The sequence below is a fragment of the Prosopis cineraria genome, unplaced genomic scaffold (genome assembly GCF_029017545.1).
Source record: "Prosopis cineraria cultivar Desert tree isolate PC_DT_omini unplaced genomic scaffold, ASM2901754v1 PC2, whole genome shotgun sequence".
NCBI classification, from domain to species: Eukaryota; Viridiplantae; Streptophyta; class Magnoliopsida; order Fabales; family Fabaceae; genus Prosopis; species Prosopis cineraria.
Genome location: NW_026555333.1, coordinates 1,731,317 through 1,751,949, shown reverse-complemented (window position 1 = coordinate 1,751,949; position 20,633 = coordinate 1,731,317). Strand labels below are relative to the sequence as shown.

The 20,633-nt window shown below is 37.0% G+C and overlaps 3 protein-coding genes across 8 annotated transcripts; 1 reads left to right on the top strand and 2 right to left on the bottom strand.

The window, feature by feature from the left end:
- Positions 1–356: 356 nt before the first annotated feature.
- LOC129302347 (protein ESSENTIAL FOR POTEXVIRUS ACCUMULATION 1) lies at positions 357–9,110 on the bottom strand. The gene is made up of 9 exons (XM_054941158.1): positions 8,927–9,110; positions 8,002–8,090; positions 6,886–7,803; positions 6,675–6,804; positions 5,214–5,993; positions 2,333–5,009; positions 1,620–1,813; positions 1,414–1,473; positions 357–1,108 (listed from the first exon to the last, which is right to left on the bottom strand). The coding sequence occupies exons 1-9, from the start codon at positions 8,994–8,996 to the stop codon at positions 729–731; spliced, it is 5,298 nt and encodes a 1,765-aa protein (XP_054797133.1). The 5' UTR covers positions 8,997–9,110; the 3' UTR covers positions 357–728.
- Positions 9,111–11,518: 2,408 nt separating this feature from the next.
- On the bottom strand, positions 11,519–13,148 carry LOC129301799 (protein LIKE COV 1-like). The gene is made up of 7 exons (XM_054940402.1): positions 13,005–13,148; positions 12,846–12,898; positions 12,479–12,588; positions 12,214–12,381; positions 11,882–12,106; positions 11,704–11,801; positions 11,519–11,602 (listed from the first exon to the last, which is right to left on the bottom strand). The coding sequence occupies exons 1-7, from the start codon at positions 13,146–13,148 to the stop codon at positions 11,519–11,521; spliced, it is 882 nt and encodes a 293-aa protein (XP_054796377.1).
- Positions 13,149–17,308: 4,160 nt separating this feature from the next.
- On the top strand, positions 17,309–19,472 carry LOC129303432 (uncharacterized). Of its 6 annotated transcripts, none has more exons than XM_054942740.1 (7): positions 17,309–17,494; positions 17,574–17,690; positions 18,021–18,103; positions 18,182–18,358; positions 18,434–18,538; positions 18,624–18,869; positions 18,949–19,472. In XM_054942740.1, exons 3-7 carry the CDS (start codon positions 18,038–18,040, stop codon positions 19,207–19,209), a joined length of 855 nt encoding a protein of 284 aa, XP_054798715.1. In that variant the 5' UTR covers positions 17,309–17,494; positions 17,574–17,690; positions 18,021–18,037; the 3' UTR covers positions 19,210–19,472. The 6 variants fall into 6 exon arrangements, with proteins under 6 accessions (XP_054798715.1, XP_054798713.1, XP_054798717.1 ...); XM_054942738.1 differs by having other exon boundaries at positions 18,017–18,103; XM_054942742.1 differs by having other exon boundaries at positions 17,997–18,103.
- The last annotated feature ends 1,161 nt before the right edge of the window (positions 19,473–20,633 follow it).

Genomic DNA, 20,633 nt, shown 5'->3' with positions numbered 1-20,633 from the left:
CCACTTCAATTATACTATTAACCCATCAATTAATATCTTTCCCACTTCAATATACGACCCAGTTTTTAATATATTAGTTTTAAAAAAACATGAACTTATTTTTTTCAAATAATATTTGCTTTTATTTTTTATCTACAAAAATTATTTGTAAAGTAATTGGAAATGATCCTCGCATTGAAGTTTTACACATTAAATCAGCATAAAAACAGCCAACATTTTATTAAGCATAGTTATAAGTCCTTAAATTATTTTTCCTAATAAAAATCTTTTAATTATATTTTTACTTTAAGACGTATGCATTCTTGGTTAAAAAATAGATATTAATTCAAAACGAACACGTAGGCACTCGAGCAACATAAGCCTCGAGAGCATCCTCCGAAGCAAATGATAGACCTTAATATTATGAATCCACGTATCACATATTTTTACCTATACAAATTTTTGTTCCACCAATAACTTCCTTCCTGGCAATGGGATCGAACAAGACAAGCAAGCTAAAAAAAGGAGCCAGTAAGCCCGACGTAAGATTATAGCTCGATCAGCGTCACCAAACGCCAAAATAAATTCTACAGTTAGGAGACAAAAATGCTTGCGCAGAACCACCGAGTGCTGCTGGTGCTGGGGTTGCAACCAAAAAAAAAAAAAACACCTAAACCGTAAAAATCATTTACAAATTACCAAGTACAGCCAAAAGGTATTTATATCTCCCGCAATAAGCTCTGCTAAAATTAATCTTCTACTGTCTGGATCTCGCCCATCATGATCCTGTTACTAACGACATTAAAGCCTAAGACTGAAGGGCTGACCTTTTTCCCTTTCTTAGCCTTCTTCTTTCCTCCGCCCTTTGAAGATCCATCAGGGCCGAAGGAGTCAAGGTCCTTCATGTCCGCGTTTCCAGGATTGGTGTCTCCAACACTAAGTCCCGGAACTTTGTGATCACTACGACTTTGAAAAGCTATTTCAAGTACATCTGAGGGCAGCAACTCCTTATAATTTAGGAATTTATCAATGAATTCATGATCAGGGTCATACGATCCAAGATTTTCTATTAAAAGCATCTCGGCTTCTGATCTGGATTGCTTCAGGCAAAATTCAAGGAAACTTGTATCTGCAAGCCACACGAGAGTAAGTAAACGGTCACGTACAACTTCAGGTACAGAATACTGAAAATTATATGAGCTGCAGTATTTCAATGTATTGTTAATTATAGGCCAAGATCTATCAAACTCAATGCTAAACCTTATTCAGGGTGGCACTTCTAATTTGACAAACAAAAGCACTCTAGCAAAATTTCCTCTTGTCCAGAAGATAAGAATTTACGCAAAATCTGATTTGCCGAGTAACCTTAAATCAGAACAGACATCCAAATTAACTTCTAGATCAAAACTGAGTACAAATTAAAAGGGAATCTACCTTTAGTCCCAATAAGCCTAACACACTCGTTCTCACACCAATCTCTGAAGTCCATGGCCTCTGTACATGTCAAGAATTCATTATCTTCAGTGTATATCACCAAAGAGCCAATCATGAAATAGATATTTATAAGTGAAGCAATTAGACGCAGAACTTCCAGGCAAGCCAGCTAAACAATTTGGAAAGAGCGAGCAATTCATTTTTACCAGAATGCTTAGTCACGGCATCCTTTCTCAATTTAAGCGAAGACACAGATGATGCAGGCGATGAAGGAAGGGACCTCTCAGCTGGCTTGCCACTAATTGATTTTTGCCGGTTTAATGTTCCAGGTGAGTTACTTTTAATGGGAGTCTTTCTAGACCCCACACTCCCCTCACTTGCAAGCTGAGGGAAATCTGACCTGCATTCATAAATAGAAAACAAATCAGCTACAATTCACGCACTCTCGACTACCAAAACAAGAGATACAGGAAGAATAAATTAGAAACCTACCAACTACTGAGCATATTACTTTCAAATTTGAATGCTCTAGTTTAAAGGTGAAACTGCAACCGTTCTGTGTTTCTAGATGTTTGCCACTACTCTTTAAATCAAATCAAAGCTAATCATTGTTATTTTTTCAGTTATTACTGTGACTACATCTAATGAGAAATTAAAACCCTTCATTCAAAAGTCACATTGTTTTTGCCAATAGATCTTCATTTCTGATCATGAGCTAGCATCTAATTCATGTCTTGCATGCTAAACATTCATTAAAAAGGGCAGTATCAACGAAATTAAACAATATTAAACTGTTAAAGGTTTATATATGTTAAAGTAGCCATTGTGACATAGCCTACTGCAAACTTTGAAACAGATATAAGCACGGAATAAACAAAAATCAACTAAACATAAATCGCACAAGAGAGACAAGTCATACTGTTTTGTTTCTTGTTTAGATTGCTCTATGGGACCCCAGAACAAGTCATCATCGACTTTGTATTTTGACTGAGGAGCAGAATGTGAGCTTGTCTGAATTGGAGAAGCTTTGGATGGAGAGGATGCTGATATTGGCCATGATGAACCAGTACCCCGAACTGCTTGGGCAGGATGTGATTTCTGGGGAGTAGGTAATTGGCTAGGCTGTGCAGAAGCCTTCTTCTCCTGCTCCTTCAAAATGTCCCTTAGTGAAGTTGGTTTAGGAACCCGACCAGCATCAGCAGACCATGCCGGAGAAGGCGATGGGCTTACAGGCTCCCCCTTCCAGGGAACAAAGTCTCCTAGAGAGGGTCCCACAGGGATACCAGGGACTACTTCTTTCTCCACCTGCAAAGTGCGAGAGCTTTTACCTTTTTCCGTGGAACTTGTACCAATAGCTACTTCACTAGATGAAATGGAGTTTGAGATCTTAGCCCCAGAACCCTTTGATTTTGTTGACTTCTTCCGGCTTCTTTTAGAGTCTTTTGCCTCAATGAAGTTGTCATCATCTATTGAATCAAAATGAATCACTGTATTCTGGGAAGAAGACATCTCTAGAATTTCAGCATCTCTTTCACTAAATTCCTTTAAAACTTCTTCTGCCAATATATCGTGCAGCTGGCTTTTCTTTCCCTTAGCATTTTGAGAAGTTTCAGGCTTACTTAAATATTCAGTGTTGCCTAGTTCTTTCTGACTTTCATTGGATACCTTTACTACATCTGGACTGGCCACAACCCCAGACCAAGGAGTTGACAGACTCATGGAGTTGACAGAAGTACTCATTTCAGAAACAAGCGTTTCAGTTCGTGCCTTTCTTTGTTCTTCCTGTTGAATTTCAAGTAAAGACTTTGCCTTGATACCCATAGCAGGTTTCCAAGCTCGCCCCACAGTTACTTCAGTATTCTGTGCGGAAACAGAATTAGCTGCCTTCGCGTCGCCCTCAACAACAATTTCAGTGATTCTTCCTGGAACAGTTGCAGACACAACATTGAAATCTTGATCAGCCACCTTGGTAGCTGCTATAGATTTATTGTTCTTATCTCTTGCTGGTGGCAAATTGGTTTCATAAACTGGCTCTCCCTTGCTGGCTTCTCCCAACTTTGTGTCAGTATTTGGCTTTAGAGTTTCTGATTGCTTTGACCGCTCCAAAGGCAGATTCTTTGGCAATCCCTTTGCTTGTTCAGAAGACTGAGATTTGGAAGACTTCTGCTTCTTGGATTTCTTCTCAGAAGCCTTCTTCGGCTCCCGTGCTTCAATATTTTTTACATCAGCAGGAGTGGGCTCATCACTGGGCCTATCTTTTCCAGCAGGCTGTTCTTCATGTGCGCCATCTGATTCAGTCTTCATATTACTACCCATATTACTTGCTGCCGGGGACTCGATGCCAAAAGTTCCAGCTGATGGTCTCCCAGCATCAGCTGCAGCAGATTGAACAGGTATGGAATGCTCACCAGACTCAGAAGTTGCAGGCAAGAAAATATCATCATCAGCCTTGCATGTGTTGTCTGGCATCTGATCCAGAGATTTAACAGCAGTGTCAGAAACAGAGAGGGATTTCAGCACAGGTTCCTCTTTCATTCTATTTTCATGCAATATGGAACTTTCTGCAATTGTTGATACACGCAAGGATTCCTTCTGATGCAATTCATTACTTTGCTCTGGAAGAATAGGGCCCCAACTTTTCTGATGAGTGATATTACCAAATATTTGATGAGATATAGGTGAAGCAGAAGTTTCACTGCTTACATAACTAGTGTCCTGCACAGGTTGCACAGGTAAGCTCAAAGTCTTAGCTAGAGTATCTTGCATAATGGGAACTGGTGTTTGTGAACTGATTGGAAAAATCTCTTGCGGTAGCTGATGTTGAGAAGGATCAACACGCAAATTCCCCATTGGTATCCCACCTCCCTGCAACTGTGCATAAGATGGATCACCATAGCGCTGTTGAGATTGATGCTCCTGCAGCACCTGAGAAATCAGTTGCTGCTGCTGCTGTTGCCTCAATAATTGCTGCTGCTCTTCCTGCTGCTGTTGCTTCAGCAAAAACAACTTATCCAACAAGGACATCTGCTGCAGCGGAACAGCTGCCTGAGAATGCATCAAATATTGCTGTTGCAACATATTTAACACTTGAGGATCATGGGACAAACCAGAAGAAAGTAATTTCTCCACTGTTAAAACACCAGAAGGGTTATCTACAACTTGAGCTGCCAGGTTGCTAAAAGGCAATTGGTTTTGAGTTTGTAGCCTTTGTTGTTGAATTCCTAATGGCCCCTGAGGGAAGTTCTGATCAGGGTGTGTGTCAATTTTATTCTGAAGTGAATCCAACCCACCTTGCACAGAATAATTTGACCATCCAGCAACACCATTATTTAATCCTGTGGATGACCTGTCAGACAGTCCTTGGATGATTGACATCAAATCAGCATTCTGGCACCGAGGCTGAAGACCACTGTCACTTGCTGAAGCAAAGAGTTTTGAATGTGGTGTTGCGGGTGGATCTGGGACAATATCTGATTTTGACACTAGGGTTGCTACATCTCTCCCAGGCCAATATTGATAAGTATTAGGTATTGACTTCTGTCGTTCCAGTGCCATCCTCTTAGCCAGCATGTACAGGTTGTTTCCAGTCTCTACTCCTGATGGGACCAAATAACCAGAATTATTACCCCCAAAAAACACACTCATAATATGCCTAATTCAAGTTAAATCACGTCATCCATAGATATAATACAATTTGCTTAGTAAACTATGGATAGCAAAGGCAATACACTGAAATATATTGATATCCAAATAATTGAAAAGGGGGAAAATGTTGACAAAAAGGGGGAGAAAGGGCAAACCTTCTGATAAAGTCTGACTATCAAGCGGGGGGCTACTCTTATTTCCAGACATCAGTGACTCCAAAAACCTATTTTCAGCTTCTGTGGCAGAGCTCTGTCTATTCCTAGAATCATTTCTCATAATTTCAATCTCACTTAAACCAGAATGAATATTCCCAAAGGCATTAGAATTTTGCCAGCCAGATGCATCTGTGTAGTCATTTGATTTTGGCGCAGAAAAACCTGGTGGTGGTCGGGCCTTAGCTCGCAGATGTGGCATAGCATCACCAAGTGACAACCAAGGTGAGTCAGCAGCAGCTTTTTCCAGACGAACAGGTAAATCAATACCAAAATACCCAGCCTCAAACCATCCAATAATATCAATTCCTTTAAAGGGACCCTGAATTTGACCCTGAGGATCTTTATAGAAAAGAGATAACTCCTCTGGAGGAGCCTGAGGAACTCTCCTTGTTTCAAACCCACTGTCAAAAATGCCAGATAGCTGCCTCTTAACTATGGGATCTTCATTAGTCTGCCACTTGGATACATCTTTTGTTTCAGACAAATAACTCAGATCAGTTTCGCGCTGACTATGAGGTTCCTTTGGTTGATGTGACCAGCTCATATCCAAGTTTCTTGACTTCAGATCACCAGGCACATTATGTAAAGTGTTTGAATGGTCACTCAGTGGCATAGCTCGCAATCCAGCAGCAGGATTAACAGAACCTCCTTCAATGGTTAATTCTCTATTACCAGGCACCTCATCAGCCAGCTTGAATGAAACTATGTCTTCACCCTTGTCTGCAACAAGAAGATATTAGAAAAACTTATAAAGATGCCTTAAAAAACGCGTATTCTTTCTCATGAAATACAGCATGGAGAAATTGTTAGTCACACGCTTTAAAAGCATAAAATGAATTAGTGACTTAAGTTAATTCACTTCTTAATTTCTTTTCATTAAAAGGAAAGACAACAAGCTGTTTAATCTTATTCTTTGTGGTAAAATCTTCAGATCAAAATTAAGTCAAAAATGACAAATGATAATTAACTCCCCATACCTCGTGAAAATATTTATTACAAAAAAAGATAATTTAAAGGTAAGAAAAACAAAAGGAAGTTGCAAATTCATAAATAACTACACTATTCCATCTAATTAAAATTTCCTCTTGATAGATACTAATATGAAGACATTCTACTTTGATTTTTCTGAAAATCAAATAAGATCAAGATAGAAAAGGCACATCAAAACTTTACATATGAAGGTAATTAATAAGAAACAATGTTTGACAATATAAACATACTCATAAATTATAACTGTGTTAGCTTTCCATTTGAAGATCATTCTAAGCAATTTATACAATCAATTTTCACATTATCAGAACCTTCATCTTTAAAATCATCAAGAGAGCCAGCTAAAACAAATCAATTCCAAGAGAAGTTAGCCCACACCCAACCCATCTTCAGGCTTCTATTCTGATATACCTTGAAGAGGGGTACCTCCTAGCTTCATTCGCCTTGACTGTGCAACATCAGTGGAATTCCATCCATCTTTTGGCACCTGAGGTGCACCGCTACTAATTATTTCCCCTTTGTCAATACCTTTTAAAACATCCTGCTCAAACAGGAACGCAATCTAATCAACCACCAAAAGCTGCAATGGCATCCAGAAGAACAATACCAAAGTACTAATTACCTGTTCCTCAGGAGTTGGCACACAAAGGGCTAGAGGCTCAAGTGGTTCATCCTGTGTTAGATAAGGCACTTGAACAAATTCGTCAACAAATTTTCTAGTCATGTGCATGTCAGTTACCCTGTACACATCAAATAACTTTGTCCTGCTGTACATAAATAGACCAGGCTCTCCAGGCACACTTTCAATCTTATCTGCATTAGTTCCAGGATAATGAGAATATGGAGAGATACTATTCATGGGGCTACCACCAGGGCCACCCCGACCACGTCCAAGAGAAAAGACGGGAGGCATATTCTCCCCACGGCCACGTCCATAAGAAAATGTAGGAACTTGTCTGTTTGGTGTTAAGCTTTGGTGATAGGGTGGCTCTGCCCTCCCACGACTCTGTGAGGAATTAGGCTTCCATGGCCGATAATGGTCCCCCTCCTTTTCATCCTTTCCATGATTGAAAATGTTTGACAAGCCTTTGTCCATATGAACTTCACCATCTTTCCTAGAACCACCATGTTTTTCGCGCAGACTTTCTGGATCCTTATCATCAGGACCCCAACGTGTGTTCCACTTACTCTCACGTCGCTGGTCATAGTTTGTATCTTTGTTACTTGAATCGTTCCATCTTTCAGGTATACCACGACGTGATTCTCCAAAGTGCCTTGTGGGCATATTTTCAGTCCATCGATCCCCCCGCCGACCATCACCAAGGTCTTTGTCTCCATCCTTCCAACGGTCCTTTCGTATGAACTTAGTGTCTCTCTCTTCATCACGCCAACGGTCACGACGACCACTTTCTGAATCAAGCATGGATGGCCTGAAAACGTCCTTTCTCTTATGAGCATCATGCAGATCCTCATCATTTCCAGATGTCTTGACAGTCTCTGAGCGATTTCCATATGGTGGAGTTGGAACCACATGGTTTTCCTGGAACCAAAAAAAAAAAAAAAAAAAGAAGAGAGAAAAGAACTTTTAAGGCAACTGTAATTTTTTCATGAGAAGCTAAACAGGGGCATCTAATTAATAAAATAAAAAAGCAAAGATAAATCATCTTTGTACATATGCACCGAGTGGAAGTAAAATACATAAAAATAAAAGAAAGTTGCAGTAGCAGCTATTACATACCACACTTCCTGTTCCAGGTTTACTCTCACCGGGCTTTGGCAGAAGCCACTGAGGTGAGAGAGGAATAGGATTGTCAGGGCCCTGAAAATCTGCACAAGGGGCGAGATGATTCAGTCAATCAAAACTTTGTCAGCTTAAAACCCAAATTAATCTCACAAATAGCCCAACGCAAGTTGTTGGAGTTGTAAAATCATCGATGTAAAGTTTCAAGTTTCACTTAAGACATAAAAAGCAAGTACGGCAAACAAAAAAAAAATAAAGCAATAGGCCGTTTTCCCATCACAAACAAATAACAAATTTTGTCTAGCTCCCATCGTTCCCAGAACAAACTTTCTCCATAGGCATCCTACAATTATATGTATTTTCTTCCATCGTCCACTACGTGTAGTAAAAATTACTACACATTAAAACAAAATACAGTAGTACCCAGTGCTTTAAATAACAACGATGTTAAGAGAAGAATGTCTCTCAACACGGAGTGATTAAACGCATAAAAAAATGGCGAACGCGAGCAGTAAAAAATATTGCGAAAACGAGAGAAAAAAAGGAATTAATGACACTGCGAAATATAATATTGCACCACCACTTCAAATGCGTGCTAAAGGAATGAGCAAATCAGCGCGATAAGCAAAACCCGGCAGCAGTGACTAATTCGTCAATGTGTCTAACCTACCAAATTCAAAATTCAGACAGAAGACTAAATAAAAAGGGATTGGAAATAAGGGCTTTGAAAAACATGACCGTTTGAGGATGAAGCAAAAACCCTAAACTCAGTTTAAAAAAAAAAACTGAACTGCATTTCCATTGTTGAAATCAACTAAAATGAATGATAAGGAATAGCCCGAGTAGCTCAGCAGAGCTAGGGTTTACATCGGAAATTATAGGACAAAAGATAGGAGCCAAGAAAAAGAGGAAGATGAAATACCTTTGGAGATCTGATATGGGGGAGTGGCGGAGATGTGGAGGCGAGTATCAGAGGCAGTACGGTCAGCCATGGATGATAGCAAGGACGAAAGACGAGAAAGCGAGCGAGGCAAGGAAAACCCTCTGGCTTTTGATTGCGCTTGAACGAGGTGAGAGAAAACAGACTGAAGGGCCAGTGGGGAATATAGGTTAAGCCTCACAGGAAGATAAATGTCAGTGTACACATTAACCCGGTTCAACCCATGGGCTCACGTTAGTGATTTGTTGCCCGACCCCTGAACACTGAACAGGTCAGACGAGTTCTTTTGATAATTTGAGAACAGCATCCACGCGCTACAAAGTCCACGGTGTCAAACACGCTTCTAATCTATACGTGTCGTGTATTGGACGCGAGTTAGCAGTCGGTTGGATTTGTGCCCCGCTGATTCCCCTCGTATTTTTTTCCACGACTTCTCGTGGCGCACGCTCCGCCCCTATCTCCCTCCCCGAAACGTCTCTTGTTGAAGTCGTTTTATCGGAGATGATTTCAACTATTAAGGTGCTAGGATCGAACGGCTACTGATTTCAGCTTTCCATGTTCCTCACCTGATGAGCAGATGATCACACCTTTCGGCAAAAATCCATACGGTCCTAATTTAATTGTTTTATTTTCATATTTTATTTTATATTTATTAAAATAAAAATTATAAATTTTAATAAATTGACATTATTATCAATTTGCCAATACTCATTTAATTTAGATAGTTTAACTTAATATTAAATATTTTATAATTTTTATAAATTAATTATTTAGATATATTTTGTATAGTTTAAATTTAAATTTTTCTTTTTCTTAATTTTTTAAAGAGGTAATTTAAAATTTATCTTTATTTTTATTTTTTAATATTATATTTATTAAAGTAAAAATTTGTAAAATTATAGAAAAAATTTTAATATTAAATTTAGACTAAACAAATTTTATCTGAATAGTTCGTTTATAAAAATTATAAAAAAATGGCATTGGAAAGCAAAAAGATGGCAAGGCAACTGGCATTCTAGCAAAACAACGGCAGTGGAAAGGGGAGAAAAAAAAGGGGGGTCAGCAAAACATGAACCCTTGACCTTGTAATAGATTGGCTCAACATCAGTCTTTTGATATGATTTCCCACATGGCCAAGCCTCTGTTGCTTCCTATAAGGGAGAGGCTACGACCTTATCCTCCCAACAATCTTTTTTTTAAAAGCTCTAAGATAAATTTTCTCAACAAAAAAGATGAAATTGCTCAACAAAAAGTTTGAAAAATCAAGTGTCTTTCACAACAAAATTTTAGAGCATTCTTTCTTTTTAACTCTTTTTTTGAATAACTATTCATGCTTTACCTAGTGACTAAATCAATAGATTAATTGCGGTGTCATGAGTTGAGGTATTGATATATTTAAATTTTTTTAATCAAATTGAGTTGGATCGAATAAAAAGAGGAAATGGTTTTTTGACTTGAAAAATTTATGATTGAATTGGGCTATTTTGTTAGGATAAGTTAAAAAATGTAAATTGTCAATCTTGATTTGATGAAAAGAAAAAATACAAAATCATTTTTAAATTTATAATTTTATTAAAATTTCACATTACAAATTATTATCACAAAGAAGCTTTAATGCCCTGCAAAACAAGCTTCTTTTAAATATAATTATCACGTAAACAAGAAATAAAAATAACATTTTTCAAAAAATCCCAGAATTGAGAAAGTTGATTGACAATTATACCAAGCACGTGCCCTGCAAATGGTCCTGACGACTCCCTTTAGTTGTTCATAATTCCATAAACCGTACATAAAAAGTTATGTCAATTGTATTCAATCCAAGTGCAGTGGATTTGTAAAGCCAAAAAAACATAATATATAGGAGTGAATTCAAGTGGACAGCTATTGAGACTATCAAACAGACATACATAATGTCCTGTAAAGAATATGAAGTGGAATGATAATGTGAGAGAGAGCCCCTCCATTTTCACCAAGGCACATGAGCCTATTTATACGAATACAAGCATTTTGATTTCATGAAAAAATTTGATGGTGAAATGTTGGAGCCATGTCCACAGTAACCTAGCTTATAGCTTCCATTTCTCACCCAAGAAAATCAACTCTCAAAAGTTCCATAAACCAACGCTTCACACTTGCCAATCCAACAATTCTTTGTCAACCGATCGAATCCAAGAAGATTTAGAATCCAAAATGGTTTCACAAGAGCAACTAGTTAACAAAACCGTAAGCTGCCTTATGAAGCTAAATCTTGATGAATATTTACCTTATGGAACCAGGAACTCATGCTTCAAGCACTTCAAACTCTAGCTTTCCATTTTGTCATTACATCCTCTCATTAACCAAAAAAAAATGTTTACAACGATAACACACTAAATAATGACCCAATTTAAAAGAAAATAAAAGAGCAGTGATAACGATTAAGTTTTGGAATAGACTTATAAAATTAATTGCATGAAAACCTTTGCACGTCTGTATTGTACTTCCTTTATTTCAAGATTGTGGATGACAAATGGAGGGAAAGGATCAATTTACATCCATTTCAAACATCATGAATGCATCAAAAAGAGCCTGCTGCTAACTCATTCTATCGGGTTCAATCAATTGAAGCTTCTCCTTAACCATGCTTGTTAACCAATCCCAAAATTTGTGAGGCAAAGCCTAAAAGAAAACACAAATAGGAAATCTTAATCATTAAGTGAAAAATGTTAATCTAATAAATGCATATTAATATGCCTCTAATAAAGAATATACCATTATACTTTTGATCTTGCAAAGCAACCCATTCTCACGAGAGTAGCCTTAGCACCCATGGTAGTCAATATTTGAGGTATTGACATACCACCAGATATGACAATCTCTATAGCAGATGAGCACATGGATATTTGAGAATAGCGGTATCATGAGTTTTCTACATTGTTTGATAAAAAGAATTCGTACCTATTCCTTCTCGAACTGACAGATTAGGCCTCAATACATCAATTGGGCTAACCAGAAAAATATCTCCAAGGTATAGGTGATTAGTAGGAACATAAACACAACAAAGCTCTTCTTCATCTGAGTTCCTTTGCAGCATGACCGTGGAAGTAATGAACCCTAATGCATACTCACCAACACGCGGATGCCTTATGATTGCAACCTCCTTGAAAGCATTTGAGTTTTGATCTATACAGTGTGTTCATTCATGCATTAAACTTCTTCTGTTCTCTTTTTTCCCCAACAAAGCCAACAAGTTATTGAACATAAGGAAGAATATACGGGGACATGTATACCTAGGGATATTGCAGTGCTTATTTGCTTTAAGGCACAGTAAATATAGCTTACAAGAGGCATTTTCTTGATGAACCATTCTCCAAGGGTGAGAATAGAGGCTCCCAACCATGAAGACATGAAAACACCAACTAAGAAGATGAAAGTAATAGAGGTAAGAAATCCGAAACCTGTCAATTATTCACATTGATCACATTAAAATAATTGCTAAATAGTGCAGTTATGTTCAATGACATAAACTCGAGCCCTATGATACCAATAACTCACCAAAAATATTGATCCCCAGGTGATTATATATAGGGGAGAAGAAACCATCCACAAAGCGGACAAAAAACCAAGTGATATAGAATGTTATAGCCATAGGAAGGAGGATGACACTGCAAATCACATCACACTTTAGATAAGAGTTAGTATTGAAAGTAGTTCTCAGGGAAAAGGTGAAAACAATATTTTAAATACCAAAACATACGTAGGAGCATTTTAAATGTTAAATTGCTAGTGCATCGATCTTTTTTTTTTCTTTTTGCTTTTTGGTGTATCGACAATAAAATCCATATTCTCAATGCACGATTTACTTTTAAGCGATAAAATTATAAAAATATAAAAATTATCCATTAAAAGAGAGTGCAAATACCATCCTGACATAAACTTCTTTGAGGCCCAACTGCGAATTACCTTGGAAAATGCCTACATGAGGGAATCAATTTCACATAACAGAATTAGACATGGATGGAAATGTAGGAAGAAGAAAATGAAAAAAAAAACAAAACAAAAGAAAGAAAGCAAACTAGACCTTTTGACTCGAGTGGTGATGTGTGGAAATTATATTGGGAGAAGAAGAAGCGGAGGATGATTTAGAGGATCCTATATTAATCTCAGAGATTCCTGAGACAGGAATGAGGAGCTCCAGATCTCTCTCCCTCTCTTGCGTCGCCATGTTTTTTCTCTTTTTCTTTGAGTTTTTTATTTCTCTCTCGTCCTTGCTTTCCACATGAATACCTACCTAAGGGATCAATCAAGTTTGAGGGTTTAGGCCTCAAGATAGGCTCCATGTGGCATTTTCCACTGGTCCCTCATTTTCATTCCTTGAAGCATGCGTGGCATAATCTTAATGATCCATGAGCTTAAAGACAGTTGCAACGAAAAATTCATTTCACCTTTTGGTTAGTTGGATATTGTGACATTATATGATTGTAAATTGTATTCGTTCTAGATTGATTATCGATGACTTTTTCCACTCCTAGATGTGGCATGCATTAATAACAAATAAATTCTAAAAAATATTAATAAATAATGGGATTTTTTAAGAGAGGCATTAGTAATGCTTGATTATTCATTGATTATTTGAACTATTGAAAAAAGTTCATGTATATGGGCAAGAAAAAAAATCACACTCATGTAACGACACGGGCAATGCGGCAATGCAAATCGTATGGACATTTCACATCATAAGTCACATGTCATAAAACAACACTAAAAGAGGAAGACCCTCCCCCATAATATCCACATATTTATATGCCTCGTATAAACTAAAGAATTTCTTTTCCAATAAGAGAAATAAAGAGAATCCCCTTTATTCTCAAATTTCAGAAGATACTCAGCCCACATATTATACTAGCATACTTGTAAAGTTGTTCAAAGGTTTAACAAACCTATTAATGGTCCAAAAACACGATGATGCACACAAAAACTAAATGAACACTACAAATGTATGGATCAATATGTAATATAGTAATGCATCAAGGTTGATCCCGCAGAGAATTAAATAAATTAGCAATTAGGCATTAAATTCTCGATTTTATTTAAGTCAAGTAAGCAACTTATAATGGTGAATAATTTAAGTTAAAATAAAAAATTATAAAGTAGGCAACTAAGATTTTAAAGCATTATAAAGTCAAGAAACAATTAGGAAAGACCCGAGAGTTCTAATTCCTCATTTGCTCTATTGCACCTAACTTACTGATTAAATTGATTTTAATTTCAGTTTTAAGGGCTGCGACACTATAATTAATTTTGAATATATTCCAATTACTCAAAATCCTACTTAATTCTAACTAAACAATTTCTTGCCAAAATTAGATTAAGAGCATTAAGTTCAAATCCCTTATAACCACTTAGATCTTTTAGGTATATTTGTATCCTAAAGGCAAATTTATTATAGTTAATTCTAAGCATTCAATTTCAATGATATAAAAAGAAATTCTTTTTTCAAGTTCATTTCATTCCTCCAAATTATCACTTAATGGTGGCTAATCATAAAGCAACATAAATAAAAATTGGAATTAAAATATAAAACATCCATTAATCATAAAGTGATCTGTAAATCAAGACACAACCGGAGCAGATGAGTTCATAGGACTCTAGAGTATCAAGATTAAGCCACACATTGCTAAATATAATATCAAAACAGCAGGATAATGAGATCAAAACAAATATATAGGAGAAAGAAGGAGAAAAGTAAAGAAAAACTCAATGGAAATATGAATGGTGATGAGTTATCTTACTCTTGAGCTCCAAAATCACCTCAAGCTTTCCAAAATCGCCTTTGGACCTTCAGAGAACATAAAAATGAAGCCTCATTAAAAAAACCTTGGTTTTCCTCTTTTATTAGACAGAAAAATTGATGCTGTGCGTTTTTACTATGAAACCTACTATAGCAGGCTCTGTTTTTGGTTCAGAATTTGCCTTATAATACTAATTTGCTGTGGCAACTGCTATAACGGGTGATCATAACAATTTAATTTTCTCATTAAATTCATTATATTTTCCTTCTTCACCTTTTTCAAGCTCTTGTAGAGTTTTTTAAAATCCAAAATAACTCAAATTAACAAAATAAAACACTTTAAAACAAAATAAAAAGACAATATTTACAAAACAAGCTAACTAACACCAAAATAAACACTAAACACAAGACAAATAAACAAAAATAACTAGATAACTCTCTAAAAGATTAATAAAGCTCTTCAAAATATATAAAAATATAGAGTCATCACACAAGTAATCTGATAGATGCTCAAGTTTACTAACTTACCGTCATTTACACTTTAAATTTCAAATTTAAAATTTAAGAATGTTACGCAACACACAATTGTCATCCGTCGACAGAAGTCATAAAATGTTCTCTTAAGGCTATTCTCACTCCAAGAAGTCCATTAAGGGGCTAAATCTCCACAATGGCAACACCTCTCTAGTCCTTCATAGCCAACCTCAACACTTAGCCTTAGCACGATCGCCCTCCTTTTAATGGATTCGGTTGCGCACTATCACACTCAATAAAGATGGTTTTGCCATCAACCTCCTCGACCATTTTTGTTCCTCTCTTTTGAGTTGTCTATCAGGTTCAAGTCTCTTGGTTCATAAAATATTAGGGTTCTATTTTATTCATTCATATGCATGACATCTGGTCTATGTCAACGCCCCACAGATCACTCCACTTATACCACATCGATCACATGTGTCGTGCCACCGACACAACTCCAAGCCAAAACTTTCCATTAAACGGTCAACATTAGGCTTTGGTTAAAAAAAAGTCCATACTACACTAATTCAAATACTAGTTAGGCAACATTACCTTTTTTTTTTCTTTAGTATACCTGACGCTCTTCAAGTGATACTTAAAGGATAGATATGCACTTTAACCCAAAAATTATTGATTACTTCAATATCCGCTATTCTCACATGAATTATTATATTCATGCAAGTTAAAAATTAACTCATTTTAGTTATAAAATATGATCGGATGCATATTAGAATTTATTTTAATAACTTGTTATTTTGTTGTCATGCGTATTCTTTTAATTTTATTGAGATATCACATATTTTTTTATAGAAATAAGTTAATATGGTATCATAAAAATATATTATAAAAAAGTAATTTTTTTAAATGTTAGTAGTCATAGTTCATAATATTTTTAAATCACCATTCTATACTAATTTTAATAATTTTTTAAAATAAAATAAATTTTTATTTTAAATTAAATGATTTGTTTCACATTAAATCAACTTCTCTATTCTCATCTTTCTCATTTCTTATTTTTCAAGATAACAAATGACTAATAATTAAAGTTTTGCTTGAATAAATTTTTAAGCGAAGAAAAAAAAATGAAAATATTGCTTGAGTTCACTCACAGGGCAACTACTAATGCTCCAATGTAATTGGCCCAGGGACTTCCAACTTATAAAGAAACTTACTATTGTACCAGATCGGTTATATATGGCCGTTTTTAAATGTGATGTGAAGTCAAGTCAAAAACATATTCCCCAACAACACTTCATATTTAAATCAAAGTTCTCCAAACAAACTTCCTTGCGTACTCCCTTAGTCTAATGGACAGAAAAATAGAAAATGGAAAACATTAGGAGGGAAGATTCTAAATAATAGTTAAAAATTAATATTTTTAGAAGTTTTCTTTTCTAATATTTTCTCCTTCCCATTTCCCTCAAACTTGTTATCGCTCCATTCAAAGGTAGCAAATCATCTAATGTTTAGACCCATGAATTTATGTGAAGTTTTCTTTCTTTTTTCTTTTTATTTTTTTCATATTATTATTTTTATATAAAGCATAAAATTTTCTCTCTTTTGCCTCAAAAGGTAAACTTCATGAGATTTTCTAATTCCTAATTTCAGATTTCAAGCAAAGCTGACTGAAATGAGAAAATCATACTCTTTAAGGGGGGGGGGGAGTGAGTGAGAGAGAGAATCATCCTTGCTTTACCTCCGCCAACAACAGTAATAAATATCATGATAATAAAATAATAAAAAACGAAATATAAAATTCAATGATAAATTTAAAATTTTGATTCAAAAATACAAATTACGGAATATTCTAAGAATGAACAGAGAATTCACACTGGGATGGTACTGATGCATTGAGTGGGTGTGAAGTGGCTGGACGATGGATGGTTACTTAACTCTATTTACTTATTCAGAGAGGGTCGCTGCCAATAAGGTGGATGAAAGATATGGCTACAGTGTGTGCAGTTAATGCTCACCAGTCTCGTCTGCCCGCTCGGACTTCAAAATGGTTTTGCCTTCTCATACAAAGTCCTCAAACACCCTCACACACGACAGCTTCTTCTATCATTTAAGGAACCCCTTCCATCCTTCTCACCCCTATCTCATCTTTTTAGCATCCGGTGCCTCTCTTTAAGTTGAAACCAGAATAGAGCTAAGTACAAACACTCGACGCCTTCACAAGTTAAACTCTCCACGGCAATTCTCTTCAGAGCATTGTGGTGCCTATAAGACATTTTTGTCCTTCTAGATATAGCAAAGAGTCCCTGGTAAGGCAACTTCCTCTCCATTTACTAGCCTTTAATTCTTTGTCCATTATATTTCCCTCATATATTACGCTTCCTCCAGGGACCCCTCTTCTTCTCATTGTTAGTGATCATCATCACCGACTCTATATTTTTTTCTTCTTGAAAAAAATTACCTCGTGCCACTTTTCTTTTTTAAAGGACTCCTCTTTTACTCGAAGTAAGTAACATCTTCTTGATCTCTCCTAATTTTCTCAGCATCGCTAAGTAGAATATAGAATACTTTACATTCATTATTATTTCTGTTAGTTGTATGCCTATGGATTCCCATTACTCCGTCACTGTTAGTCCATATTCTGCCCTGCTTGAGCTTCTGGACGCTGTGTATTCATCCTCCTTCTGGGTTTTCTAGTCTGAACAATTTCCCTGTGGCTTTACTTTTTGTACACGGTTTTCTTTTTCTTTCTTTCTTTTTTTTTTGGCCCCTCTCAAATTCCGTTTTCCGTCTCCCTTCCTTTTCTAGTAGTTCTCACTGGTTTTTTCCAGTTAGAGCAATTTTCCGTCACCATGTTTAAGTCCCAGAACAACGGTCAACACGTCCAGGAAAGCAGCGAGGTTTACACTGCATCGAAGGTAATCGTAATGCTCTTGCAGGTACTCTCTGGTTTTTCTTCAGTTCTCCAATGCCATGTTTGTTGTTTGTTGACGCAGATTGAGGAGCTCAAGGCTGCGATTGGGTCCTTATGTGGACGCAGCTTAAAGTACTGCTCTGATGGTTGTTTGAAGGGGTATCTGGAAGTTAACAATTGGAATGTAAAGAAGGCCAAGAAGATGTTGGAGCACACACTGGAGTGGAGAACAACCTACAAGCCTGAGGAAATTCGCTGGGTATGATGAGTTCAACACTCCTTAGTGATTACTGTGAAAATTTAATCTTGAATAAATACTCTATTATTTTATCAGCATGAGGTTGCAAACGAAGGAGAGAGAGGGATAATATACAGAGCAAGTTTTCATGACCGACTAGGAAGGACCGTTCTCATATTTAGAGCTGGGGCTGCAATTCAGGTATTATATCCAGAGTTGGACGACAGGTTCCAAGTTTAAACTTCCTGACCGCTTGAGAAATGAATGTGCCGATGAATTTTTGCAGAAAATATCTTCAGTTGAAAATATGATACGATTTAGCGTGTATCTTCTGGAAAATGCGGTGCTCAACTTTCCACAAGGTCAAGAGCAGATGGCATGGTTGATAGACTTCACTGGATGGTCATTCACCAAGAGTATGCCTATCAGACTATCCAGAGAGTTTATTAATGTTATGCAAAATCACTATCCTGATAGGCTTGCCATAGCATTTCTTTACAATCCTCCTCTGGCTTTTGAAGCCTTTTTTAAGGTTTGCTTTCAGTGTTCGCATTCTATAAACATGGGCCACATTGCTACAGCCCTTGTTTTCATGGTGTCATTATATGCAGATAATCAAGTACTTCCTGGATAACAAGACGCTTGAGAAGGCCAGGTTCGTGTACCCCAGAGATAAAGAAAGCGTGGATCTCATGAAGTCGTATTTTGATGAGGAAAATCTTCCTGTGGAATTTGGGGGAAAAGCTACTATGAAGTATGACCACGAGGAATTTTCTAGATTAATGACTCAGGACGATCTAAAATCCGCTGCGTTTTGGGGAACTGAAGACAGCCTCTCAAGCCACGTTGGTGCTGGCCAGCTCAGTGCCTAAACTTGAGTGGAGATTAGTTACTGGTCCATCACGTTTCTGGTACCAAACAGTTGTTTCTCATAAACGAAGAGGTTAGTTTATTTGGTGGTCGCGAAAAGAAGCTAGTTTATTTGATGGTCCCGAAAAAAGAAAATAAATTACTGCGGTCCATCGAACTCAATCCAGTTAATTACTATCAATACATGTATGTTTCTGACTACAGAATGTACTGAACTGTAAAAGCTGCCATGTCAATTGGCCAGAATACGAATTAATTTGATCTAGCTTGTGGAGAACCATCATACATTCAGATTTGAACGCATGTCATGCAATTTTCACTCGATCTTCGAAATCACACAATCTGTTACACTGAACTACAGCGAAAAAGATTAACCATCTATTGTAATACCCTTCAAAAGAAGCATAGCTTCTTGCTCTGTAGGCTTGCGAGGAATAACGAGATCAGATACAAGACCAGCAAAAGAACGATTACTTATGAACAGAGGAACTATCAAACTAGCAAGTTTTTGGACGGCAGTTACCAAATGGCTATACGAGGCGCCTGTGTAGGACACGGGTAGTTGCTTGGTAAGAGCGCGCTGACAAGCCAACCCCTGCGCCAATGCCTAGACAGATGCCAAGCCCGATTCCAACACCAACTCGTACGCCTGCGTTGAACCACGATAGTTCACTATCTTCGCCATCCATATATCCTGTTCTTTGCAAGTACATGCTGCTGTAATCACCTTCGTTTTCTGGTTTGAAGCTTCTGAAATCAGCTACCTATAAGAGTGGGGGGGGGGGGGAGATGGATGTCACAAGCAAATTGGTCACCCAAACTTCTACCATCTTGCAGAAGGAACATAGCAAAAAAAGGTTCCCATGAAACCACGAGGATCCCCCAGCTACACGGAAACTCATCCCCGGAGATCATGATCCAGATGATGCATTAATATGATAGTTTAATTGAAGGGAATTCACACAGGACGAAAACATGTTTTATGCAACCATTGGTGTGGTCTAGTCACCATAGCAAATATTTCAACCTAGGACATGAGAAGGTGTTGAATGACGGAAGTGAGCTTTTTTAGCAGACTGTCCTTTGAGTAACATTGACTATTCATGATAGACTGGCCCAAAAAAAAAAAGTCCTGTGCATAGATTCAATTTCGAATCATGAGAAAATTACACCGAATGATAGAAATTGAAATTTACTGCCGCTAGACAAAATATATTAATGATCCCTCTTAACACAGACCCTGATGCAAGACAACTGCAAAACTCAGCCGAACAACACAAGGATGTGAGATAATTATTAAAAATAAGTTTACTTTCAAGAATCAGTCACTGCCACACTCCCAGATTCAATATGCATTTTCAGAAAAGAGGATTAAAAAAGAAACCCAATCAGGATACATGAGGTGCCCAACTTAGCTGGAAGCGCA

Excerpts from the sequence above, each read along its gene's own strand:
- LOC129302347 (XM_054941158.1), bottom strand. The coding sequence starts at position 8,996 with ATGGCTGACCGTACTGCCTCTGATACTCGCCTCCACATCTCCGCCACT. Across the intron at positions 7,804-8,001 it reads AACCTGGAACAGGAAGTGTG|GAAAACCATGTGGTTCCAAC; the intron begins GTATGTAATAGC and ends TTTTGGTTCCAG. Across the intron at positions 1,814-2,332 it reads TCTAAACAAGAAACAAAACA|GTCAGATTTCCCTCAGCTTG; the intron begins GTATGACTTGTC and ends TTATGAATGCAG.
- LOC129301799 (XM_054940402.1), bottom strand. The coding sequence starts at position 13,148 with ATGGCGACGCAAGAGAGGGAGAGAGATCTGGAGCTCCTCATTCCTGTC. Across the intron at positions 12,589-12,845 it reads AAGAAGTTTATGTCAGGATG|TGTCATCCTCCTTCCTATGG; the intron begins GTATTTGCACTC and ends TGTGATTTGCAG. Across the intron at positions 12,382-12,478 it reads CCTGGGGATCAATATTTTTG|GTTTCGGATTTCTTACCTCT; the intron begins GTGAGTTATTGG and ends AATAATTGACAG.
- LOC129303432 (XM_054942743.1), top strand. The coding sequence starts at position 18,038 with ATGTTTAAGTCCCAGAACAACGGTCAACACGTCCAGGAAAGCAGCGAG. Across the intron at positions 18,104-18,181 it reads AGGTTTACACTGCATCGAAG|ATTGAGGAGCTCAAGGCTGC; the intron begins GTAATCGTAATG and ends TTGTTGACGCAG. Across the intron at positions 18,539-18,623 it reads GAGCTGGGGCTGCAATTCAG|AAAATATCTTCAGTTGAAAA; the intron begins GTATTATATCCA and ends GAATTTTTGCAG.